Below are 26840 nucleotides of genomic sequence, written 5' to 3' on the forward strand. Positions count from 1 at the left end.
TGCTTATTTACCTTATATGCAGAGTACATCATGAGAAACACTGGGCTGGAAGAAACACAAGCTGGAATCAAGATTGCCAGGAGAAATATCAATAACCTCAGATACGCAGATGACACCACCCTTACGGCAGAAAGTGAAGAGGAACTCAAAAGCCTCTTGATGAAAGTGAAAGAGGAGAGTGAAAAAGTTGGCTTAAAGCTCAACATTCAGAAAACTAACATCATGGCATCTGGTCCCATCACTCCATAGATGGGGAAACAGTGGAAACAGTGTCAGACTTTATTTTGGGGGGGGCTCCAAAACCACTGCAAATGGTGATTGCAGTCATGAAATTAAAAGACGCCTTACTCCTTGGAAGGAAAGTTATGACCAACCTAGATAGCATATTGAAAAGCAGAGATATTACTTTGCCAACAAAGGTCCATCTAGTCAAGGCTATGGTTTTTCCAGTGGTCATGTATGGATGTGAGAGTTGGACTGTGAAGAAAGCTGAGAATGATGTTTTTGAACTGTGGTGTTGGAGATGACTCTTGCGAGTCCCTTGGACTGCAAAGAGATCCAACCAGTCCATCCTAAAGGAGATGAGTCCTGGGTGTTCATTGGAAGGACTGATGCTGAAGCTGAAACTCCAATACTTTGGCCACCTCATGCAAAGAGTTGACTCATTGGAAAAGACCCTGATGCTGGGAGGGATTGGGGGCAGGAAGAGAAGGGGACGACAGAGGATGAGATGGCTGGATGGCATCACCGACTTGACGGACATGAGTTTGAGTGAACTCCGGGAGTTGGTGATGGACAGGGAGGCCTGGTGTGCTGTGATTCATGGGGTGCAAAGAGTCGGACACAACTGAGCAACTGAACTGAACTGATAACATGCCCAAGGCCACACAGGCGGAAACTGAATAGTTTTTGACTGTTTCCTACATCTCTCTCCTGCTCCCTCCTCTCTCCCTCCTGTCTCTTTGGTCAGGTCCACTCTGGTTGAAAACAAATTTGGTGGTTGGCAATACACCACAGAAAAGAACCCGTGTTGACGATTAGTCAAAATTAAGTCTGTCTTAGAGAACAAACTCATGGTTCCTGGCTGGGGTGGGTGGAGGGAAAGTTGGGGGAAAAGGATGGTTAGGGAGCTTGGGATGGACATGTACACACTGCTATATTTAAAATGGATAACCAACAAGGAACCACTGTATAGCACAGGGAACTCTGCTCAGTGTTATGTGGCAGCCCAAATGGGAGCCCAGATGGGAGCGGAGTTTGAGGGAAGTGGATACATGTATATGCATGGCTGAATCCCTTTACTGTCCACCTGAAACTATCACAACATTGTTATCTATTATACTCCAATATTAAATAAAAAGTTTTTTAAAAAATAATTAAGTCTGTCTTTACTAACAAGAGTATTACCCTTTACAGCCGGAATTTTGGGCATATCCCTGTCTCTTAATATTGCTGCAAGAACTCATAACTGGTCAGGCCACTTGCTCTGACCTGCCTACAAGGTAAGCATTTCCACAAGCACAATAGTCTTGCTTGTGCTTGACTCACATTCAATCCCATAGACGTTTCCTATTAGAGATTCTGGAACTTCAACAGGTCACAAAAAAACCCACATCCTTAGACATTCAATACAGATCTGCTTACAGAACACAGGAGAGTATTTCCTCAAATTAGAGGGCGAGCTAACTGATGATTCCAGGAATCACCAAATTACTCATCTCATGACCTGGCTCATGATTTATTTGAACACAGAACCACGTATTGATGAAGGGGTATTAGGAATGCACCGGCCTGTTTTTACTTATTGATGCCTCCATTTTATTTCAGAATATTTCATGTGGCTCTCAAGTCAACGAGTAACATCTTACAAAGACACACAGTCCTTTTCCCCCAGTCAAAGCAGTTTTGCACACGGCATCATTTTCTCCGCTCGGCAACAGCTGACCTCGCTGTTTCCATTTTAATGACCCGGGGCTTAGATGTGGCGGCCGCTGCGCTGTCCACTAGGGGTTTTCACAGACATGACTTCATTTGATCCTCTCCTCCCACCCTGCAGGGCCGAAAGGTGACATTCCACCAGGCAAGCCTGTCTTTGTCCGAGAGGTGAGATAAACTAAGGGTCGGGGTTAGGGGCATCCTCAAGACTTCGGACCGGCTGCCTGACCAAGGACCTCCCCGCAATAAGCCCGCCTGGCAGTTAAGTTTAGTCGCTCAGTCTTATCCGACTCCTTTGGACCCCATGGACTGCAGCACGTCAGGCTTCCCTGTCTTTCACCATCTCCTGGAGCTTGCTTAAACTCATGTCCACTGAGTCGGTGATGCCATCCAACCATCTCTTCCTCTGTCGTCCCCTTCTCCTCCCGCCTTCAATCTATTAGCCAGGGGCATCCACCCTCCCGACCCACCAGGAAGACTTCAACTTAAGCAAAGCATCGAATCCCGCCGCGTGTTAATCAAGTACCAGAGGCCACAGCAGAGCGTCCTCAGGGCAAGAACGATCTCACTGTGCTGCGACCACGGGTCTGGGCTCGCGCCCTTCGGGAAAGGAGGATCTGGGGGTTCTTCCTGCTAAGAACCCTCGAGAAGGGCCGCCGAAGGCCCTCTCCTCGCCGCGGCCGAGCGGGGGAGGGGGAGCGTGTTGCGGAGAGTGTCACCTCGCTCCCGAGCCGCCAGCGACCCAGCTGCGACCGTAGCACCATACGGGAACCCAAGACTCGGAAACCGTTTACCTCTACTACCGGATTTCCGCCGGACCGCGCTGCTCACAAGCCCCGCCCCTTCCGTCGGCTTTTCCCTCGAGGCCCCGCCCCTTCCGCAGCCCCGCCCCTGTTCCCCCCACGTGTGAGCCCTGAGAGGCTGGCTGGGTCACTGCGCGTTTGCTTCCTCCAGGTCTCCGGGTGCGTGGATCCCGGCGCGCCGCCCGCTTGGTCATGGGGGTCCCCAAGAGGAAGGCCTCGGGCGGCCAGGACGGCGCGGCTGCCCGGGCGAGCACAGCCAAGCGGGCCCGCACTGAAGAGCTCACGGGCGTGCGCTTCAAGGCTCAGCTGAGGGACCCGCAGGGCGCGGGGCCGGGTGAGTGCAGGGGGGAAGAGAGCGTGAGCTTGAGAGGCGATCTCCCAGCTTCTTCTGTCTGCGTGGGGCCTCCGTGTGCAGACGCAGCAGCTCCTTTCTGCAGCGAGGGTCAGAGCTCAGCCTCCCGATTTGCAGTCGGGAAACCGAGACCTGGGTGCCGGGGAGTCCAGGGCCACGATTTGCTTGGTGGTGACAGTTTCCCTGCGAGTACATGCTTCCCCTGCCCGGGCAGCATCTGTCAGCAAGCTCTAAAATTCTTTTTATTGCAATTGTTAGGAAAGTGGATAAATGTACTCCTCATTAATCACAGCAGATTTTTTTTTTTTTCACAGCAGATATTTATAAAGTCCTGACCGTGAGTCGGAGGCTTCCCTCATAGCTCAATCGGTAAAGAATCTGCCTGCAATGCAGGAGACCCAGGTTCGATTTCTGGGTCTGGAAGATCCGCTGGAGAAGGGCATGGCAACCCACTCCAGTATTCTCCATGGAGAATACCATGGACAGAGGGCTATGGTCCATGGGATTGCAAGAGTCGGTTCGGGGCTGTTCAGTGAGCCTGTTTGCAGTTACTGCCATAGCTGTCAGCTCTGTTTTGCGTAGCTTTGATTCTCCACCACTCACACTGACCCGAGAACACGTAATAAGCTATCACATGAAGCCACTGCAGGGCCTGTCAGTTGACCAAGATTAGTGACTGACAGGAGGTAGATTCTATAATTTCACTTTTTGAAAAGTGTGATCACCCTGCACAACTTCTTGTAATCCATTAGAAAGTATTTAGATTATGAGGACAAAGCACAATCGAATTAGGCTAATATGTGGAAACACTGGCATTGTGTCAAAATGAAACAGTGACAGTGTTTCTCTCAAGTGAAAAATTATTAAGTTCATGGCCAGAATATCCTCAGTTTCTAGTTTGTCTTCCACAGATTTTTTTTATAAAGGTTTGATATCTGCAACTGCTAGCTAGTACTAGGAAGATGATACCTGCTTTAGCATAGAATTACACATTTCATTCATTCATTTGTTCATTAGTTTTTGGGGAAGGAAATGGCAACCCACTCCAGTATTCTTGCCTGAAAACTCCCATGGACAGAGGAGCCTGGTGGGCTACAGTCCAAAGGGTCGCAGAGTTGGACATGACTGAGTGACTAAGCACATACATTTCATTCATTCATTTGTTCATTATTTACAAGGGGCTGTTATTTGCTGGGGTAGAGATCAAATGGTAAGAATCAGATGGGCCCTGCCATTTTTAGATTGAATGTGTAAGTGAGAACATACAGTATTTGTCTTTCCCTAACTTGTTTCATTTACTACCTTCAGGGTTCATATAGAATGTTGCAAAAGGTGAAGTTTCCTACTTTCTTTTTTAAATTTTTTAAATTTTGGCTGCACTGAGTGGCATGTGGGATCTTAGGATTGAACCTGTACCTCTTGCAGTGGAAGCTTGGAGTCTTAACCACTGGACCACCAGAAAAGTCCCCAGTGTCCTTCTTTTTTAAAGGCTGAATAATATTCCATTGTGTGTATTTCTTTCCTTTGTTTTTTTTTTTTTGATGTGGACCAGTTTAAAACATATTTATTTTGCTTTAGTTATCTATTTGTTCGCTCATTTACTTATGTATGGCTGCACCGTACAGCATGTGCCACCTGAGTTCCCCAGCCAAGGATCGAACCCATGCCCCCTGCAGTGGAAGCACAGAGTCTTAACCGGTAGACCACCAGGGTAGTCCCTGATGTGGACCCTTTTTAAAGTCTTTATTGAATTTGTTGCAATATTGTTTCTGTTTTCTGTTTTGTGTTTTTTTGGCCAGGAGGCCTCTGGGATCTTTGCTCCTTGGGGTTGAGACCTGCCCCCCTGCATTGGAAGGCGAAGTTTTAATCACTGGAAGTCCCTTTTATGTGTATTTCTGTGTATAGATATACCACATTTTCTTTATCCATTATTCCCCCTTCAGTTGATGGGTGGTGGGGATGGAGAGCAGGGTTACATTGATAAAAGATGCCCAGGAGCATCGAATAGTAACCCATCAGGAGGATTCCTGCATCAGGAAGGGTTCTGCTCTCAGCCAGTGCCTTTGAAAGATGCTCCCCATGACTTAAGGACATGTCCTCTCGATCTTCCTGTCTCCACCCTGCTCCTCTGTTCCATCTTGTCATGGGCCGCTTCCAGTCACCTGGCTATTTCCTGCCAGCAATCTGCCTCTGTCACCGTAGCACTGGGGATTGTTTCTAAAGAGACCGTCCTTATTAACATCTGACCCTGCCTCTCATTTCAGCCCTGGAGGCATTTGTTTCCGCTGCTAAGAAGCTCCCCCGAGAAGACGTGTACGATGTTGTGGAGGGGTACATCAAGATTTCTGTGGAGTGTGCCGAGATGTTCCAGCTCCTGAGTGGGGAGAAGCGCCCTGAAAGTGAAGTATGCTCTTCCTTGCCTGGCCTGATGGGGGGAAGCAAAAGTCAGTGCTACTGTTGTGTTAGGGCTGCCCTGGTGGCTCAGTGGTAAAGAGCCCACCCGCCAAGCAGGAGACCCAAGTTCGATCCCTGGGTGGGCAAGATCCCCTGGAGAAGGAAATGGCAACCCACTCCAGTATTCTAGCCTGGAAAATCCCATGGACAGAAGAGCCTGGTGGGCTACAGTGCATGCGGTTGCAAAAGAGTTGGACACAACCGAGCGACTAAATAACAACTATTACATTAAGCTTGATGAAACGAAATGTGATATAAATCTCCAAAATTACCAGTAGAAAGTTACCAGCTTTCTACTGAAAATGATGCTTTGTGCCTGGGCTATAGAGATACATTCATTTTTGCATTGTAACCTTTGAAAGCCTTTAGAGGAAAGTGCTAACTTGTTACTGTTGAATAATAGCAGAAAGAAGGCTCATAGATTCTTGTCTAAACACACTTGGTTTCTGAATGGTTTGCTTTAACGGAAGGGGAATAGGTAAAGACTCTGTGTCCCAGGTAGAGATGTATATTGAGTTGTCTGTTGTTTTCTGCTTCCAAAGAGGCTCAGAATTTGAGGCGTTTATGAACCTGTTGAAGTCTCAGGATTATTGCTGTAAGGCTGTAGACCTGAATATCCCCAAAGCAGTGAGGTGGAATCATTACTAGAAATTTCTCTTTTAATTTCATTTGGTTTAATTGTAAGCAAGCTGTTCTCTATTTAGCTAGACTCTTGGAGCAAGGCTAATTCCAGACTCAGGGCCTGGCAGATCTCTGTGTCTGATTCGGGATCTGGCAGATTGAAAGATTTAAACCTGCAGGTGACTGTGGCTAAGACAAATGTCTGTAGAGGTGGAAAAGAAAAGGAGATGATTTGTAAGCACCTCGATTCTGTCTTTGCAGATGCTTTTAGTATTTCAAGTTTTCGAGGCCATATTATTGCGGACAGCCAGTGACCTTTCCCATTTTCACGTGGTGGGGACCAACATCGTGAAGAAGCTAATGAATAACCACATGAAGCTCATCTGTGAGTCCCTGTATGCCTCGGGTTACAGGTAAGTTGGCCACCTGTACGTGGCAGGACTAGCCTTGGACTTGGTCAGCGTTCAGCTCTCCACAAGGGCACTTGGCCTTTCCTCTACCCGCCGGCAGAGCTGAGCTATTTCCGAGGCTATGGCAGTGCCCCTCCTCCTCCTGTTGACTGTCCCCTCGCTGTCACCAACTCCTCTGCTGCTTCGGGTCCCTCTGCTCCCACCCTGCCACTCCCCCTGTGGTCTAGAGAACACCCCAGACCTCCTTAATGCTGCCTGTCCTTTTAACCGTCATCTCCTAGGTCCTCGCAAACTCCTTCCCTCTCCACCTTCATAGCCTTGCGGAGGTGTCATCTCAGGGAGGCCCTATCTGACCATCCCATTATGGCACAGCTGAATGTGTGCCATAATATCCATAGCCATCTCCTGACCCACTGTCTCCCTCCACTGGGATGCAGGGTGCATGAGGGTGGGGCCTTGACGGTCTCTTAAATTGCTGTTTTCCCAGCACTTAAATAGGGTGTGGTAGGTGCTCAGTCACTGCGGATTCTGGGTGACCTACCACAGGGTAGAAAGGCCGCCAGGCACTTGCATCTAGAGATGTCCCCTGTGCAGAAGTCTTCCCCTGGCCTGCACTGGGTGGGAGTGGGGTCCAGCTCCATGATGATTTACTGGAGAGAGACATTTCCATCTTCTCTGTACCTTCATCTTGAGTTCTTGGATTGTCCTCAGACTCAGTTTTTTAGCTTACTTTGAAGATTTTGTTAGGGTATTTTTTTTCTTAAAGAAAGGGCATGTCTCCGTGTTTCCTTCCTCCTGGTTTCTGGTGTGGGGCCAGCAGACCGCACAGAGAGGTTGCAGCTGGCTCAAGGTGAGGGGGCCTTTGTGGTCCTGCCGTCACGACACCAGGTCCCGCTTGTCCTGAACAGGATGGCTCGAGCCTGCCTGAACCTGATGGCCGCCATGGTGACCCAGGGTCCCGAGGCTGCCAGGGACGTCTGCAGCCATTTCGATTTGAATAAGAAGACCTTGTACACCCTGGTGACCAAGAGGGATCCAAAGGTGAGGAGTGTCTCATGTGTTTCCCCCTGCCCCAAGTGTTTCCTTTCCTTCTGGGGGGCTGCGGTGGTTCCTGGGTCTTCCTCTCTCTGGCCTCGGTCCTCACGTAGATGGAGCGGGAGGCTTCCATGTGGAAGGTGTGTGCCTCGGCAGCCACTTTGAGCCCGTGAGGAAGGGCGGCCTCGCCCCAGCCAGTGGTGGGGGCCTGGCCGCCTGAGCGACAGGGACGTCTGAGGCCAGCTCCTCTGGGGCTCAGTGGGGCCTCTCTGGCCTGTGAGGATGGTGCAGCTGGTGGGCGTCTCCCAGAGCGGTGGCGGTGGTCTCCGCAGGCCTCATGGGCTGGTGCTTGTGGTGGGCCTCCCATGCTTGTTCCGTCCACTGTATGGAAAAGCCCTTGAGAAGCCATGCCAGTGAGGTCATCAGAAACGACATTTATAGCTTAAAAAAAAAAAAATTATTATTTATTCTTTGCTTTATTTTGTGACTGTGCTGGGTCTTCGTTGCTCTGCGCGCTTTTCTCTAGTTGTGGCACGCAGGGGCTGCTCTCCAGCTGCGGTGTGAGGGCTTCCCCTGCCGTGGCCTCTCCTCCTGTGGAGCACAGGCCCTAGGCACACGGATTTCAGTCGCTGTGGCTCTCTGGGTGCAGCTCCTGGGCTCTAGAGCACAGGTTCAATAGTTAGTGGCACAGGCTCAGTTGCTCTGTGACTTGTGGGAATCTTCCTGGATCAAGGATTGAACCTGTGTCTCCTGCGTTTGGCAGGCGGATTCTTTACCACAGAGCCACCAGGGAAGCCTGACATATGTGGCTTTTTAATATATTCCTTGTGCCTCCCAGTTAGAAGTCTTAACAATGGGTAGGGGCTGGATTGTGCCAAAGAGAATCGAAGTGTGAATGGTTGATTGTGAGAGTTGTCTAAAGAAGAAAGGTTTTCTAGGAGTTCCAGAAGTTTCCCTTGGGTTCAAAAGGATCTTGAGGGAAAAGCACGAGTTTCAGAACACGTGAGCCAGAGCATGGGCACCCTTCCAACCCCTGTGCCAGCTGTGGGTGGTCGAGGTGCCCCTTCCCCTTTGCAGGGTCTGCCCTCCCCACTGAGCTTCCCATGTGGCGCTAGTGGTAAAGGATCTGCCTGCCAAGGCAGGAGACGTGGGTTCAATCCCTGGGTTGGGAAGATCCAATGGAGAACACTCCAGTGTTCTTGCCTGGAGAATCCCCATGGACAGAGGAGCCTGGCAGGTTACAGTCCATGGAGTCTCAAAGAGTCGGACACGACTGAAGTGACTTAACACACACCCTCACTGCTGGCTCCGTCCCCCACGCCCCATTCCTTGGCATTGGCATCAGGTGACAGAAGCCCACCTCTGTCTGCCCGGGTGGAGGAGCCACGCTAGAACAAGTGACTTGTGCAGCCAGGCGTGACCTCCTTCTCCGGCTCTTCCTAGGAAATAAAGAGTTTCTATGCTGCCAGGTAATAACTAGACTGAAGGTGAATCACAGTAACAATAGTGTTGAAGGTTTTTCTGGTATAATGAATCAGGTTTTCTCTGAGGAAAAACTTCCAGGTCTTCGTGTTTCATGGATATACTATAATTGGTGTATCCGAAGTTCCACTTAATGAGTGACGGCTCCTGGCATCTGAACGTGTGTCTGACAAAAAGAAGGTGTGTGCTGTCTGCCCCCGAGGGCAGACCTGGCTCTCTGGTCTTCCCGGGCCGTCAGCCTGGCAGTAATTACCTGTCAGAATCCCTTCCCTTTCCCTCCCTCAGCCTTGGCCTCAACCCACCCTTCCATCTTAAGTAAAGTGCACGTCAGTGGACTGGCCCTCCGGACCGCACAGCGTGGGAAAGCCCAGTCCTTGTCCGGGTCCGGCTGCTTCAGCTCAGGGCCTCCACAAGTCATTTTACCTCTTGATCTGGAAAACGGGAGTTAACTGTAGAAATGAAAGTATTTTTGCTTTGCTTAATCATCCGTATCAAGTGTCTTACATACTTTGTGCGTGCGGTGCTAAGTCACTTCCGTCCTGTCCAACTCTTTGCGACCCCACAGACTCTAGCCCGCCAGGCTCCTCTGTCCGTGGGGTTCTCTAGGCAAGAACACTGGAGTGGGTTGCCATGCCCGCCTGCAGGGGATCTTCCCAACCCAGGGATCGAACACACGTCTCTCATGTCTTGCAGGTGGGGTTCTTTACCACTAACGCCACCCACGCCACCCTCTGCATTGGAAGTGTGGAGTCTTAGTCACTGGACTACCAGGGAAGTCCGAAACTTTGTATATTGTAGGAAATAGTTTCTAGACAGTAAAAAAATTTTTTTCATATGGGAAATGTCAGGAACATTCAAAAATAGACATCAGCACAGTGACTTCCTATGTCCCTGTCATACAACTTCAGATGCTGTCATCCTTTCCTGCCTTTAAGTTTTGGGGCAGACAGTCAATTACAGCATGTGTGTGTATGTGTGTGTGTGTGTGTGTGTGTGTATGCTAAGTTGCTTCAATCAGACAAAGAGTCATGTCCAACTCTTTGCAGCCCTGTTGACTATAACCCGCCAGGTTCACTGTCATGAGATTCGGTTGCCATGTCCTCCTCCAGGGGATCTTCCTGACCCGGGATCGAACTAGCTCTCTTGCTTCTCCTGCATTGGCAGGCGGGTCCTTTACCACTAGCGCCACCTGGGACGCCCCTGTTACAGCACATCACACATATATTTCGACTATAAATATTCAGTATCTCGAAGAGAAAGCAGCATTTTAGAAAACAAAACCGTGGTGCCATCATCACACTTAACACTGTTAATAACCATCGTCTAATGCCCAGTTCAGTCTCAGCTTTTCCTGCACTGTCTCAGAAACATCTGTACCCTCTGTGGTTCAAATCAGGATCCACACAGGGCTACAGGGGGTGTTCTGCTGATACTTTTCTTAAATCTCTGCAGATCTTTGAATTTTCTGCTTTTCTCCCACTTTTTTTTTTTTTTTTTAAGCCATTTAGTTGTTGAAGAAGCTAAGGGAGATATTTCTTTTCAATGTTTTTAACATTTTGGAGGGAGTTATTCAAGCCTCGTGAAGAAAGAGGATTATGAATATTTTTTCTCATCCAAAGAAAGCATTGTTAAAAGTCCTGTGCCAAAGAGCTGTTTTACCAAATATGTTTTGGTCTATTTCAGACAGTGTTTTGCAGAACACGCCGTCGAGTTCAGGATGTTTTCTCCCTGGGATAACAGCCCCGTGAAGTCAGAGTGTAGGAATGAGGGCAGGCGTGTGTGGCCTTCTTGCCTTTGATGGAGTTTGCTGGAGACGCAGGGTGGCGGCTGGGGGCAGCGAGGGGCTGTGGTCAGGGGGATGAGGCCTGGCAGCGGCTGCTGGAGAATGAACAGCCAAGGCTGTGTCTCAGGGGTCTTGTTTTCCACCGTGTTAGGAATCTGAACTTTGGGGTTCTCTGGGACATAAAAGATGGATGCCAGTGGGTGAGAACTAACTTCCGTTTCAGTTCAAAATCCATCGCTGGCAGCACCCATGAGAGGGTCTCTGCTGTGCTCACACGGGATAGAAAGACCTAGAATGGCAGTTCGGGACCCGCACTCCAGAGCCCTGATTCCCAGGACTTTAGTGGACAGAGAACCCCAAACATTGGGAGCCTTTCCAACTCATGGGGGAAGGATGAAACCTAATTTCATTTTACCAGGCAAGTTTTAGCATTTTGCCAGGATTCTTTTGAAGTTTAAGGCGTGTGTAGACCAGGATAAGTGAACTGTGCTTGAATCAGGTGGCACGTAGGTTTGAACGGTGAGGCGTCCAGATGGCTTAGAAGCCGTGGTCGCCTGAAGCAGGTACTGAGGACAGGGACAGTATCCGGGTCACCTCTGCGTCCTCCCAGCCTGAGGCTTTGACACCTTGAGTGTCACTGGTGTTGTGTTAACGTCGAGTTGGTGAATGAAGGCCCCACTGCTGACGCTGATGGAGTCAGAGTGTAGCTTATTTTCAGGACTTGAAGGGATCATTGTACCCAAACCACGTACTGTGAAGAGGCCCACAGGTTGGTCCCCAGAACGAGAGGGTAGTTTGGGGCTCTCAGTGTATTTGGAATAAAGCAGCCCAGGTCTAAAGTATGTGCTGTGCTGTGGACGGAGATAAGCTCGGTAAATGCGAGGACCTTGCAAGGCCTCCACTCGGATGTTACAGAGCAGGGTTGAATGCACATTCTTTTCTCCAGAAGAAATAGCCAATAAAACAAGACAGTTAATTTCATACTCACAGAGGCCTAAACAGTGCCGCGTATGGGGCTTGCACCTTGAGAAAAAGTGGCATGGAGCTGCCAGGGGAGCGCTGAGAGGGAGGAGCCTTTCTGTAGGCAGACGCGAGGTCGAGCAGGAAGCGGTGTGTGTGTGCAGGTATTTCTTACCATCCCAGTCCTAGTACTTTCTCACTTAGTAGTGGTGTAACCTCAAGGGAGGGGCTCCCCTGGTGGCTCAGCTGCTGAAGAGTCTGCCCGCCATGCGGGAGACCTGGGTGTCATCCCCGGGTCGGGAAGATCCCTGGAGAAGGGAGGGGCAACCCGCTTCAGTGTTCTTCCTGGAGAGTCCCAGGGACAGAGGAGCCTGGCGGGCTGCAGTCCATGGGGCCACAGAGAGTCAGACCCGACTAAGCAACACACACAGAAGCTTAAGTGAGGTTTTTAAAACCCCAGTTTCCCCATCTATAAGATAGGTGTACTGGGTGTCTCTACCTCAGATTCTTATTGTAACTGAGAAAACCGATATGCACCTGGCAGGGAGCCTGGCAGTCATGAGCGCTCAGGAAACGTTACTGATACCATGCTCCTCACCGTCACCATCGCCATTCCTCATCCTCATCCTCATCCGGGCCGTCACCACCCGCACGCTCCTCACCCCCCTCACCTCCTCACCGCCTCACCCTGCTCACGTTCCTCACCTCCTCACGCTCCTCACCCTCCTCACCTCCTCACCCTCCTCACCTCCTCACCTCCTCACTCTGCTCACGCTCCTCACCTCACCCTGCTCACGCTCCTTACCGCCCTCACCCCCCTCACCTCCTCACCCTCTTCACGCTCCTCACCCCCCTCACCTCCTCACCACCCTCGGGCTCCTCACCCCCCTCACCTCCTCACCCTGCTCACGTTCCTCACCCCCCTAACCTCACCTCCCTCACCTCCTCACCACCTCACAATCTTCACCCTCCTCACGCTCCTCTCCTTCTTCACTCTCTTCACTGCCCTCACCTTCCTCACCCTCCTCACCCCCCTTACCCCTCTCACCCTCTTCACCCTCCTCACACCCTCACCACCCTCACCCTCCTCACCCCCATCACCCTCCTCCCCTCCTCACCCTCCTCACCCTCCTCATCCGCCTCACCATCCTCACCCTCTTCACACCCTCCCCCTCCTCCCCACCCTCCCCCTCCTCAACCCCATCACCCTCCCCCCCTCCTCATCCCCCTCACCCTCCTCACCACCCTCCCCCTCCTCACCACCCTCACCCCCCTCCCCCTCCTCACCCTCCTCACCCCCCTCACCCCCCAACCCCCCTCACCCTCCTCACCCCCCTCACCCCCTCACCCCCTCACCCTCCTCACACCCTTATCACCCTCACCACCCTCACCCTCCTCACCCCCTCACCCCCCTCACCCCCTCACCCCCTCACCCTCCTCACACCCTTATCACCCTCACCACCCTCACCCCCCTCACCCCCCCACCCCCCTCACCCTCCTCACCCCCCTCACCCCCTCACCCTCCTCACACCCTCATCACCCTCACCACCCTCCTCACCCCCATCACCCTCCTCCTCCTCCTCACCCCCCTCACCTCCCTCACCCCCCTCACCACCCTCACCCTGCTCACCCCCCTCACCCTCCTCACCCCCCTCACCCTCCTCACCCCTTCACGCTCCTCACCCCTTCACCCTGCTCACCCCCTCACCCCCCTCACCCCCCTCACCCCCCTCACCCTCCTCACCCCCCTCACCCTCCTCACCCTCTCACCCCGCTCACCCCCTCACCTGCTCACCCCCTCACCCTCCTCACCCCCCTCACCCCCTCACCTGCTCACCCCCTCACCCCCCTCACCCTGCTCAGCCCCCTCACCCTGCTCACCCCCCTCACCCCCTCACCCCCTCATCCCCCTCACCCCCTCATCCCCCTCACCCCCTCACCCCCTCACCCTGCTCACCCCCCTCACCCTGCTCACCCCCCTCACCCCCTCCCCCCCCCCCACCCTGCTCACCCCCCTCACCCCCTCACCCCCCTCACCCTGCTCACTCCCCTCACCCCCTCACCCCCTCACCCCCCTCACCCTCCTCACCCTCCTCACCCCCTTACCCCCTCACCCCCCTCACCCCCTCACCCCCCTCACCCCGCTCACCCCCTCACCCCCCCACCCCCCCACTCCCCCACCATCACTACTGCCACCACTAAGTGAATGGGACTCCCTGGAAGGTGGAGACTCCTCGGTCTCTTCAGGCATTGAAGGTAGTAGTTCTCCATGATGTTAACTTACCTCTTATCTTCAAATTAAAGTTAGTTTGTAATAACTGAACTCGGGAAATGCTGTCGGGGTGAGCAGTGGAGGCTCTGGGCCCCTGTGCTCGTGCAGGTCCAGCTGACACGTGCTGTATGTGGCCATATGCCCTGGATTCTTTGGGTGTAAAACAGGAATGTGAGATACAGGCTTGTCTTAAAGCTACTGAGAGGAGAGACTGGTGAAGTGCCCCTCGTGGCCGCTCCTGAGGGGCTGGCCGTCGGTCATGGCCTTTGGGCCCTCGTTGAGGATGCTGTCCTGGGTCCAGCTGACGCCCCCGGGGGACAGTGCAGACTGCAGTCCTGGGAAGGCCATGCTGCGTGTGTAATGTGGCCTCATCTGTGTGTCTGCTGTGAATGTCTAACATCTAATAAAAACCAGACATCACCTCATGGGTGTCTCATCAAAAGCAGCACCAGCCTTTCCATCATCTATGGATTTTCGAAAACAGAGACCTATTATCTCACGACGTGAGAGCGGATGGTGTGTAGACAGGCCAAACATCTTCTGCTGTATACCAGAGCTGTCTCTAAACTAAAAATGTGTGTGTCTTACAGGCGGGGAAGGGGAGACCTATGCTTTGGTATTTAGAGAGGGCTTGAAAGAAGAGTAGGAGCTTGAGAGGGAAAGAGCAAAAGAAAAACCCTTGGTTTCCATAAAGAGATGACCAGTGGTTCCAGATGTCGACCCTCTGACAGTACCAGCCTGAAGGACCCTGTGATAGGGGGATGAGCGGGACATGGGGGGGCAGCCTCGTGTTCCTGTTTCCTTTGGGGTGTGTGTGTGAGTCTGTCGTGCGTGTGAACACCTGTGTGACACGATCTCCTTCGCCCCCAGGGAGTACATGACGTCCGGCTGGCCTACATTCAGTTCGCGCTTTCCTTTCTGATCGCCGGCGATGACAGCACGATCACGCAAGTGCTGGACTTGAAAGGTAGGAGGGCCTCATTGTCTTGGGGCCCAGCCTCCCTGTGATTGTTCTGAGCGTTTAGCGGGTTAACAAAAGTCAGCCGCCTCTGTGGCTGCTTTGCACACAGGAGTGAGGGGTGTGTGCGGAGAGACTTTGGTTACCGTGGCTTGAAAGCCGCTGGTCAGTGCAGACAGAGGGGTCTCTGTTGCACTAGCTGGGTGCTGAGTGAGACTAACGGAGGAGAAATGCAAACTTCAGTTCAGTTCAGTCGCTCAGTGGTGTCCGACTCTTTGCGACCCCATGGACTGCAGCACGCGAACAAGGGAGGCTTTACAGCTCCAGAAAGGACGCAGATTCATAGCCCTGGCTACCAAGCTTCTCTTAGTAGTTGTGTTTTTTTTTAATGCCTGGTGTGAGCAGGATATCAGAAATCGAGCTTCAGAGAATTCCGGCTGGTGCCGGTCTCCCTAGAGTGAGGCTTGGCATGGTTTCATCCATTAGGGCCACCAGCTTTTTTCTCAAGACCGTGGATGGCAGCACAGAGAGGGTCGTCGTCCAGTGAGACCCCCGGGGTCAAGCCCTGTCTGTGGGTGAGGAGTAGCTGCCATCTCAGATGGGGCCCTGAGACTCGTGGGAGGAGAACAGCATGGGGCCTGCAACCGTATCCCCCCCTCCCCCAGGCATGGGAGACCTGGGTCCCCTCCAGGGCAGGCTGCCGAGACCACTCATGAGCAGGTTTGGGTGCGGGTCCCTGGAGGTGGTCAGCCTGGGGCCGGGTGGCCGCCCAGACTGCAGCCCCATGGAGGACACACCTCCTTCCCGTGGTGTCGTGCCCAGGTCCTGCTTGTGGCCAGCCTGCGTGGGATGCCCTCTGCCTCCAGGGTCGGGCATTTCTTCAGAATCTTCCCCCGCGTCTTCTCAGTGTCTGGCTTTTATTAAGCGGAGGACACTGATTTTGGTGTCATCCGTCTACACTGCTAAAGGGGCAAGGATGCACTTCTGTTAAAGTTTCCGCAGGGCGGCTGGGCTGGGCCAGCCATTCCACGTCCAGCCGTTTATCCTAAGGGAATAATTAAGGAGTTGAGTAGAGGTTTTGTTAGGAGACATCTTTTTCTATTAGCTGAAAATCGGACTCCTTACTACCCACCAGCAAGGGACTGAGCAAATTGAGCACTGGTCATAAGGAGGAATGCAGCTATCAAAAAGGATATAGAAATATACTTACTGATACCAGATTTTTTAAGGGTATAGGATTGGGTGTAACTCCGTTATAAAACTGGTAAAATATGATCCCATTTTACTAAAAGTTTAACAGAATATGGACATACCAGAAGGTTAACAGTCAACTGGGAACCCAGACATTACTCAATATGAACTTTTGGGTAGTGGTGTTATGGTTGATTTTAAGTTTCTATCTGGTATTTTCTGGTTGTTTTTTTTTTTAAGAATAATGAATTTGCCTTTGAAGAAACTATATGTGCTCATGAAGAACGTATAGAGCAAGAGAAACTGTAATGGGCTTGTTGCTTTTTGCTGGTGTCACCGTATGTCAGTAATGCCAGAGCATCAAGCTACGGAAGGCCGAGTCCTTGGGGAGAGAAAGCAAATAAATCCGTCCAGTTCTACGCCAGTCAGTAAAGTGACACCTGTCATTTTATTTTTTTTAATAAATTTATTTATTTTAATTGGAGGTTAATTACTTTACAACATTGTATTGGTTTTGCCATACATCACCATGAATCCGCCACAGGAATACACGTGTTCCCCATCCTGAACCCCCCTCCCTCCACCCTCCCCGTACCATCCCTCTGGGTCGTCCCAGTGCACCAGCTCCAAGCAACCAGTATCCTGCATCAAACTTGGACTGGCGATTTGTTTCATATATGATATTATACATGTTTCAATGCCATTCTCCCAAATCATCCCACCCTCTCCCTCTCCCACAGAGTCCAAAAGACTGTTCTATACATCTGTGTCTCTTGAAACTGTCATTTTAAATACATCTCTGAACTGGTCTAAGCAAAGAGTGAGACTTTGGAAAACTAATCATACTATACATGCTCTTTCAAACCGTTAGTATTAACTTTACTGAAGTCAATGTGAAAAAAGAAAGGGAAGATAGAACCAAAGAACTGTTGAACTTGAATGGTTCACTCATTGTATTGCTTTTAGCTATTTATTTCCTATGTCACAAAAATAGTTTTTCCTGCTGTGAACTAGTGTAATTAAAAAAGACAAAACCTGAAAAAAAACAGGGGGAGGGGGCAAGTCAATGGCATTGTTTGCTGTACCATTTTAAGTACAATTTTAAGAGGTAATGCTCTCTCATCTGTTCCCATCCAAAGTATTTTTGAATCTAACGCTTTGCAACTTTTTACTTTCAGAATTTATTCCTTGCATTTTTAGCTCAGGCATCAAGGAAGATAGGATCTCCACCATCAGTATTCTGTTGTCCACACTGAAGACAAAGGTACGTGTTTGGTGATCACATTCTTGTCACGTGCTTGTTCCGGTGTTTTTTTTGGCAGGACTTCAGAGCCACGACCTCGTAGGTGATGCGGGTTGTTGAGTGGGTTGGATGGGAAACTGTTTCTTAAGCAAGAACTTGGTGGTGGTGAGTAATCCTGAAGCTTACAGCTGCCGTTCCTTACAAGAGGAGAAAACCTGCTACCCGCTTCCCCCACCCCCCACCCCATTCCACAGGCAGCCACTGGGGTGACTGCGAGCTGTAAATGACAGCCCTTTTTCACATACACACCTAGCATGCTGTGTTGTGTTATATAATAACACAAAATGTTATTTTGTGTCATCTTCCATATTCTGCCTTATATAAGCATCTTGCAGAAATCTGAAAACTTGCTGAAAGGATCGCTGTCTTTGACACAGAAGCCCCTTCCGTGATCCATGAGAAAAACTCTGTGACCCTCCCCAAATAAAAAAAAGCTGTCCAAAGGCTGTGAGCTGGGAGCCCATGTGAAAAGGGGCTCGTGAGCACATAGCATCTAGTGCTTCTCAACTTGGGCACAGTTCTGTCCCCCGCGGGCCATCTGGCAAGTTTTGGGTGTCATAACCGGAGAAATGTGACTGGCATCTGGTGAGCAGAGACCAAGGTCGAGCAACCACTGTAGGCTGCTCAGCGTCCTGTAGTACAGAAGGCAGCCTCTCACAACAGTTATTTGTCCCCAGATGTCAGTAGTACTGAGGTTGAAAAAGTTCCTGGATTCAAAGCAGAGCAAGTCATGAGATTACAGGTTTTTTCACCTACCAAGTTGGCCTTGACTTTTCAGACCTGATACTCAGCGCCAGCAAAGAATCAGGTGCTCCCTTGGAGGAAGTGTTATGGCCCCTCTGGAAGACAGCAGGTCTGGCAGTGTGTATGTCAGAGGTCTTGAAAATGTGTATCAACCTGGAGGCGGGGGTTTGGGGAGTCGCTTCAGGATCACCCAGGGAATGGATTTGAAATAACTCATAAGCCCTCAGAGATCCGGGCTGGGGGCTAGGTTGGGAGGAGCTGAGAACTTGTACACCATTCCAAGTGCATAGGTAGGGACGCAGTGCAGGCTGCTGCTCATGGAAACAGCCTGATTGTACCCACCTGGGGAATGGGTAGATGACTTATGGTCACTCCTAGGATAGAATGATGATCAGCCCTCCAAAATGATGTTCTAAAGGATTTTTAATGATGTGGAGACAGTTCATGCTACATAAATAAAGCAGGTACAAAGCTATATATAATTTCAAAGAAGTTAAAAAAACCCAAACCCCAATAAAAACCCAATACACTTAATATATACACATGTATATATTTTGTGTGTGTTGTGGGGAGGGGCAGAGGCTGAAAGGAAATATACCAAATTGTAAGCTGTTGGTGTCCAGGAAGGTGACAATATTGATGAATTTTGTTTTCCTCTTTACATTTTTTTCTTTTTCTGACTAAGTGTTCTACCACAAGTCTATATTATTTTTATAATGATGAAATCCAACATGTTTTAAAAATCAGTTTCCCTGAAAGCCATTTGTTCTATTGTTTTCAGGTAGTTCACAATAAAAATATCACAAAGACCCAGAAGGTGCGTTTCTTCACTGGACAAGTGCTGAACCACATAGCATCTCTCTACAGCTGGAAGGGGATTGTCGACGTGAGCCTGGACAGCGTTGAGGTACAACCTCTGGGGTTCGCTTGGTGTCACTGTTAGCGTGAGATACCCTGAGCTGGGAGACTGAAGCATCTATACATAGTATCTTGATGGCTCAGGTGGTGTAGAATCTGCCTGTAATCCAGGAGACTCAGGAGACGTGGGTTCGATCCCTGGGTTGGGAAGATCTGGAGGAGGAAATGGCTGTCCACTCCAGTATACTTGCCTGGGAAATCCCATGGACAGAGGAGCCTGACAGGCCACAGTCCCTGGGATCACAAAAGAATATGACACGGCTGAGCATGCGTGCGCACACAAAACCATGATCTATGCATACACCTGCCTTAAAAAATAAGTCCCCCTGTCTGATCTGTTTCTTTTGGCCTGTGGTTATATTAATTATCTACCTAGACACAATATGACTCTTTTAATTAGAGTAAAATCTTTTCTAATCTCCGAGGTATCATATTAAGCTTTTTTTTGTCTTTTTCTTTAATAAGCAAACTGTTATTCCATTTAGCTGCAGGGCATGTTCATTTTCCCTGCAGTGTTTGCGTGGTAGCCTTAGATAGAGGGTGGATTCCCACTCTCTCCCTCCTTGCTTACCTCTCCTCTCCCATCTGTTCTTTTCACATCTTTCCAGTCATCAGAGTTTCAAGGCCTGTTGCTTCTGCTTTAGGAGCCTGGAATCTAGGGAGCGTCAGCTTCCTCACCCGCTGACGAGGATAGTTTGCTCTGTGTGCGTGCTCAGTCGCTCAGTCGTGTCCGCTTCTTCGCGGCCCCATGGACTGTAGCCCGTCAGGCTCCTCTCCCCGTTGGATTTCCCAGGCAACAATACTGGAGTCGGTTGCTATTTCCTACTCCAGGGGGTCTTCCGGACCCAGGAATCGAACCCCCATCTCTTGCCTCTCCTGCGTTGGCAGGGGGGTTCTTTACCACTAGTGCCACCTGGGAAGCACCAAGTACTAGGTAAGAAGAGTCACTCTCATGAGGATCTAAGGCCTCCGTACCTTTGAATTTTCCTTATTTTGATTTTTCTCAGGGCGTTTCTGAACATGAACTTGGCCAGAATAGTGAAGGCTCAGACTTCCTGTTAACTCTGTAATAGTTAACCTCTCAAGAGCCCACTGTTGTACCCCTTTTTATCTCCACAACCTGCCTGTGTCCTTGTTCTGCACATGTTTTGTACGTTCCATAACCAAGAAGCCCCGGGGGCTTCATAAGAACGCTCCCAATTGTGGAATTTTATTCAAAAGAGCAAGAGAAACTAAGTCATTCATAAGCTTGTTTGAAAATACAGGTTTAAACTTGCCCCTCTCAAGAGTTTTGTTTTTGCTTTCTGGCTGCACTGTGTGGCTTATGAGGTCTTAATTCCCTGACCAGGGATTGAACCTGCACCCCGGCAGTGAAAGCGCAGAGTCCTAACCACAGGACCACCAGGGCAGTCCCTAACGGTTCTATCGCATAGGTGAGGACACGGAGAATCGGGGCATTAAGTGATGCTCTCGTTACTGGTAGTCTGGTGTCCAGACTCCATCCTGAACCTCTCCTGGGGCCTGTTAAGATTTGCCTCGTTAGAATGAAAGATGTTCCTGTCACCTAGGAAATTCTGAGGGATTCAGGATTTCCATGTGAGATGTTCCACTCGCCCCCATCACTCAGAAAACTGCAAGGGTTTTAGGAGCTCTGTGCCAGGAATGGGGCAACAACCAAACGTTTCCGTCTTCTGCTGCAGTATCACAATGCAAAAGCAAGAGCAAGCTTAGAAAAAATAAAGCATGTGCTGTAAACAGAATCTTTGCTACTGGGGTCCCAAGACTGACCTGCTATGTACCTCCTGTCTCGGTGCTGACCTCAACGTCTCATCCACAGTTTGCTCCTTCGTCGAAAGAATGCAATCCTGTCTGCCCGGCCAGGCTCACAGGGCTGCACTAAGAAGTACTGTACAGTGCTCAGAGATAATCAGAGACGACAGAAAATCTCAAAAGTTATCTGTAGTTTCTTGTGGTGCCAGCAGCCCCCTGTTTGTTCAACTTTAAAAAGGAAAATTTTAATTCAGTTTATTTAAACTGAAAAACAAACTAACAAACAAAAAAACCCACAGTTGACCCATTCTCCCCAGTCTCTTGACCCCCATATCTAACAGTTACCAATCTGCTCTCTGTGAGGAAAAAATTATTATTGTTTTATTTGTTTATCTTGTTCAAATTCCACATATCAGAGCACTTTTAAGTTTTAATTGGTATTTCTCCTTTTTGTGCAGTTTTGTTTTTGAATTATCATTGCTGTTGTTCAGTCGCTAACTCATGTCCGACTCTTTGTGACCCCATGGACCGCAGCACTCCAGGTTCCTCTGTCCTCCATGCTCTCCCGGAGTTTGCTCACATTCATGTCCATTGAGTCGGTGATGCCATCCAACCATCTCATCCTCTGTTGTCCCCTTCTTCTTTTGCCTTCAGTCTTTCCCAGTATCAGGGTCTTTTCCAGTGAGTCGGCTCTTCGCATCAGGTGGCTAAAGTATTGGAGCTTAAACTTCAGTCCTTCCAATGAATATTCAGGGTTGATTTCCTTTAGGATTGACTGGTTTGATCGCCTTGCTGTACAAGGGACTCTCAAGAGTCTTCTCTAGCACCACAGTTCTACCAAGTGTTTAATTTAAAATGTTTTCTGATTTGCTTTTAATCTGAGTCATGTGCTATTGTCCAGCATTTACCCTGTAGTTGTTAGTAAGGCTTATGAAGCTTGGATGGTCATTGAGTGTCTTTGAAACTTTCATAGACTTCTGCTAAAGACGCAGGGAAGACCATGGTGCGAGAGCTTGTTCATAACTTCCTGATGGATCTATGCTGTTCGCTCAAGCATGGGATTAATTTTTACGACACATCTCTCGGTACCTTGGGCAGGTAAGGCTGGAGCCTGTGTGCATCCTGAGTGTGAGTTCTCAGAGGCCATCACATCCATGACTTCCTGTGGGGATCTGTCAAGTGATAGAAGTATAAGGGGTTAGAACTAGCATTTTAGACAATACCTGACTCATTTTGGGGGTGAACTTGGAATAGGACTCAGACGGTTCCTGTTCGTTGTGGGCACTCAGGGCAGAGTCTCAGGGGAGTTGACTTAGACACACAGCGTGAGGCGTCTCACCCAGGAGGGTGCTGTGTCCACTTGGGGACAGTGCACCAGATGAATCTGAGAATAAATCCAGAGACAAGGGGCCCTCCCGGGGGCCTCCCCGCAGTGCTTGGTGGCTGCCGTTGTTACGCCAGTTTTGCAGATGAGGGAAAGGGGCCCGCAGAGGTCAGGTCACTCACCCTGTAAGTGGCGGAGCTCAGGTTGGAACCTGGAAGGCCTTGGTTCCCAGCCCACACTCCTGACAGCCACACAGTCCCCCTCTCCCCAGAGCCGGCTGCTAGCGAGCAGGCTTTCAGAGTTTTCTTCTTGCCTTTTATTTCATACTGCAGCATTACGATAGCATTTCATTGGTAAGGAAGCATGAAGTCCACAGCTAATGGTTTCGATTATGTTCTTTTGGACATTCTCTGTAAACCTATAATACATATCTGTGTTAATTTTTAAACCAAAATACCCTACTATTAGATATATCGTTCGTCAATCTGCTTTTTTCCCATTTGACAGTAAAAATATCGGACATATTTTCTAGTCATCATGAGTGACCCTCAGTTTTATCTCCTTGACATTTTTTTATAAGAATAGAGTTGGTTTGCTTTGGTTTCCACCAGTCAGGCAATGACTGATTCCCTCATAATGGGATTAACCTAGTGAGAATTTTTCTCCCTGTTTGTGGCTTTGTACTTGTTTAGATTCTGTAGTTATTATGCATTAACTTGCCATGTCATTTCTAAATCTTTCAACTTTGTTTTGGTGATATTGTAGCTTTTCTGTCATCAGTGAGAGAAAACTTGTTTTCTTGCTGAGATGTAAGAACAGACTTTTATAGTCTAATATAAACATGCTGAAAAATGCCTTTTTCCTATGAAGGAAACCCATAAAGTAGATGATCATTTCATGGGCATATTGAATCAATGTGTGGTCATGGGTCTGTTTAAATAAGCGGTGGTTGATGTAAAATTTTTCAGCCATGGGCCAAAGGCAAATATTTGTGCTTAGGAGAGATGAAGGGGTTTTGCTTGTGGGGTGTTAATGGAAAGCTTTGAGAAAATTGAAATGCCTGGCTTCCCAGTGGCCGTCAGCTCCCTTGTGTGCTGCTGGTCTCCGTGCAGATGTCGCCACGTCAGAGAGGCCTTCCCTGGCAACTCTTCCCGAAGACAGACCTTCCACTCTCACCGTCCTTGCTGGCTCTTGCTTCTGATGGCGACTTATCACCACTTTGCATATTTGTTCGCTTGTTCATTATCTGATAGGCAAGAATCGGTGAGAACAGAGGCTAGTCTGTTTTTGTTTTTGTTTTTATTTCATTTTTGGCTGTGCTGGGTCTTTGTTGCTGTGTGACGGCTTTCTCTAGTTGTGGTGCGTGGGCTTCTCATTGCAGGGTCTTGTTGTGGAGCTTGGGCTCTTAAGTACAAGAGCTTCAGTAGTCGTGGTGCGTGGACTCAGTTGCTCTGCAGCATGTGGGACCTTCCGGGACCAGAGATCAAACCCACGTCCCCTACGTTGACAGGTCGATTCTTAACCACTGGACCACCAAAGAGGTCCTGGCTAGTCTGTTTTGAATCCCCAGAGTCTAGGACAGTGCACATAGGGAGGCATTTTAGCATAGGCCAGGGTTGGCCAACTTTTTCTCTAAAGGTCCAGGTAGTTAAGTATGTCAGACTCGGTGTGCTATGCTGTCCCTACTGTGGCCACTCAGTAGACCATTGTGGTACCCAAGCAGCCACAACATGAATAAACGAGTGGGTGTAACCATGTTCCAATAAAGCTTTATTGACAAAGGCAGGCGGCGGGCCAGAGCTTGCTGAGCCCTGCCGTGGAGGTTCAGAGAACAGTTTCTGGAGTGCCTCAGAGACCTCAGCAGGTTATTCCTCTTCTTTGCCAGTATTGCCTCATCTGTTTAAAAAATAAAAGAGAGAGAGATACAATTAGCACGCACCTCAGAGAGTGTGTGGTAACTGCTTAGAGCAGTATCTGGCACACGCTGGAAATTCTGTAAATGTTGTTCATTTTATTACATCGTTGATTAAAATTGTGTGTGTGTGTGCCATATTTTTGGCATGCTTTGCAGATTTAACGTTCTGTGCATTTGAAAGCACAAAGTGTGTTTTGCTCATGAAATTTTCCTGTTAAGAATGTTAAGCTTTTTAAAGGATAGCTTTCTGATCAAAATTACTCTCTAATTCAAACTTCGAAAAATCTTTATTATCTGTAAAGTATCATATTGCATCTTAGTTTTGGTGAGTTTTTAAGGGGCTCCAAAACCGATGGTCCCACAAGCCATCAACATGACACACCAGTGAGGCCGATTTTGAGTTTTTTCCTGGATATTATGACTTCCAGGGACAAGCTTGATACAAAAATGTTTCTGGGGATAAAACCCACTTAACTGCATAGATCCTGGGCTAGGTGCCCAGATTTGTGCAGGTTTTAAGTCTGTAAGTTTTCCTGTTTTTACCATCTTACATCTTTGAAAACTGCCCACTTTGAGACAAGTTTCAAGTGTTTTCATACAGTAGATTGCCACCACCCCACACTAGCTTCTTTTGGCTGCTAAGTGAAGGTGTAGGAATTTGAAATAAGCTAGAAACGGGAAACAGAAGACCTGTAGAAGGACTCTGTGCCACTTGGCTAAGTTCTAGAAATAATTTTATGGCACTCTGGACTGTGGCATTTCATGAGCACTTCATGGGGGAAAAGTGTAATCTTCTTATTTTTGTCTATGATCTTATTTATTTATGTATTATATTTTTGGCTGGGCTGAGTCTCTGTTGCTGCACACAGGCTTTCTCTAGTTGCAGTGCAAGGGCTTGGCGTCGCAGTGGCTTCTCTTCTGTGGAGCATGGGCTCCAGGGCGCACAGGCTCAGCAGTTGACGTACACAGGCTTAGTTGCTCCATGGCATGTGGGAACTTCCCAGACCAGGGATCGAACCCACGTCCCCTGCATTGGCAGACGGATTCTTTACCACTGAACCACCAGGGAGACCCAGCGTAATCTTTTTAAAGGAAAATGCATGCCTCTGTATTTTTTACTTAATGTGCACATACGTCTTCATATATGTGCTTTTTCATGTGTAGTTGGAGGAAGTGAAAGAGAAAGTCGCTCAGTGGTGGCCAACTCTTTGTGACCCCATGGACTATCCAGTCCGTGGAATTCTCCAGGCCAGAATACTGGAGTGGGTAGCCTTTCCCTTCTCCAGGGGATCTTCTGGACCCAGGAATTGAACCAGGGTCTCCTGCATTGCAGGTGGATTCTTTACCATCTGAGCTATCAGGGAAGCCCGTAGTTGGAGGAAAGAGGTCAGTAAAATCTCAAAAGGAAATTTTAAAATTGCTTTTATGCTGTGGGTTCAGAGAGAAAGGGTTTCTTCCTTTTCTCTGAAAGTCAGTTGAACTTGAGGGAGGGAAGGAGAGGTCGGAAACAGGACAAAGGAGAGACTTTTTTTAGCTATTCAAAAGTAGGGGAGTGAGACGTCCCTGGTGGTCCAGTGGTTAAGACTCTGTGCTTCCAACAAAGGGGTCATGGATTGATCCCTGGTGGGGGAAGTCCTGCAAGCTGAAGAAGTACAGGAGTGAAGTTCAGGCCCTTTGGTGGAGAGCAGGACCCCCACAGACCATGAGAACATCTCACTCTATACTGTGAGGGAAACTGACCAGAAGTGAAATTTGCCCATCACCGCGTCACAACATAAAACGCTGTGTTTACTCGCGGGTTCCGAGGACCTGCCCCCATCATCCTGAGTGCTCGGTGTGTTGTGAAAACCCCCCGCTCACCCCTCTCTCTTCTGTCTTTCTGTGACAGAGGAGGAAACCTGACTCTCCTGCACTTCCTGCTGGGTTTGAAAACCGCAGCAGATGACGAGCTGGTTGCTGAACTGGTGGTGAACATTCTGAAAGTGTGCCCGGACCTACTGAACAAGTACTTCAAGGAAGTGACGTTCTCCTTTCTCCCAAGGCTGAAGTCCACCTGGTCAAATAACATCAGACTGCTGAACAAGGTGACGACCCCTGCATTTCGAAGTCTGCCTCATGGGGCCGTGGGTGAAGTGTGAGAAGTTGGGGTGGCAAGGATGGGAGGTTGGGTGACATCCTGATAAACTGCAGGATCAGAAACTTCTTTCAGCCGTCCTTCCGGCATATTTTTGTTGTTTTTCAGTCGCTCGGTTGTGTCTGACTCTGCGACCCCGTGGACTGCAGCGTGCCAGGCTTCCCTGTCCTTCACTATCTCCCTGAGTTTGCTCAAACTCATGTCCATTGAGTCCGTGATGATATCCAACCATCTCATCCTCTGTCGCCCCGTTCTCCTCTTGCCCTCAATCTTTCCCAGTGTCAGGGTCTTTTCCATTGAGTTGGCTCTTCGCATCAGGTGGCCAAAGTATTGGAGCTTTAAGCTTCAGCATCAGTCCTAGATGATGTTAATTCAGTGGTCTTTTTCTTCTAGGGACATTTTCTTTTCACTGAGCTGCATTCTGAGGTTTATGCTGCTGAATCTGTTAAGCCAATTTCATTTTCTTCATCCAGATT

At 49.3% G+C, this 26840-nt stretch overlaps 1 protein-coding gene and 1 long non-coding RNA gene across 4 annotated transcripts in view; one reads left to right on the plus strand and one right to left on the minus strand.

The window, feature by feature from the left end:
* Positions 1-1794: 1794 nt before the first annotated feature.
* Positions 1795-2736, minus strand: LOC123332713. The gene is made up of 2 exons (XR_006549688.1): positions 2462-2736; positions 1795-2050 (listed from the first exon to the last, which is right to left on the minus strand). It is a non-coding gene; the product is annotated as an uncharacterized LOC123332713 (long non-coding RNA).
* Positions 2737-2808: 72 nt separating this feature from the next.
* URB1 (URB1 ribosome biogenesis homolog) overlaps positions 2809-26840 on the plus strand; it is a 79086-nt gene continuing 55054 nt past the window's right edge. For all 3 annotated transcript variants that reach the window (XM_044939618.2, XM_006044815.4, XM_045164956.1), the window contains exons 1-9: positions 2809-3072; positions 5355-5494; positions 6427-6578; positions 7484-7616; positions 14978-15074; positions 17435-17520; positions 19085-19210; positions 21965-22089; positions 26119-26314. In XM_044939618.2, the coding sequence (XP_044795553.2) occupies positions 2931-3072; positions 5355-5494; positions 6427-6578; positions 7484-7616; positions 14978-15074; positions 17435-17520; positions 19085-19210; positions 21965-22089; positions 26119-26314 (1197 nt within the window). In that variant the 5' untranslated portion in view covers positions 2809-2930. The remainder of the gene's footprint in view (positions 3073-5354; positions 5495-6426; positions 6579-7483; positions 7617-14977; positions 15075-17434; positions 17521-19084; positions 19211-21964; positions 22090-26118; positions 26315-26840) is intronic.

The sequence above is a fragment of the Bubalus bubalis genome, chromosome 1, assembly GCF_019923935.1.
Source record: "Bubalus bubalis isolate 160015118507 breed Murrah chromosome 1, NDDB_SH_1, whole genome shotgun sequence".
Classification (NCBI taxonomy): Eukaryota; Metazoa; Chordata; class Mammalia; order Artiodactyla; family Bovidae; genus Bubalus; species Bubalus bubalis.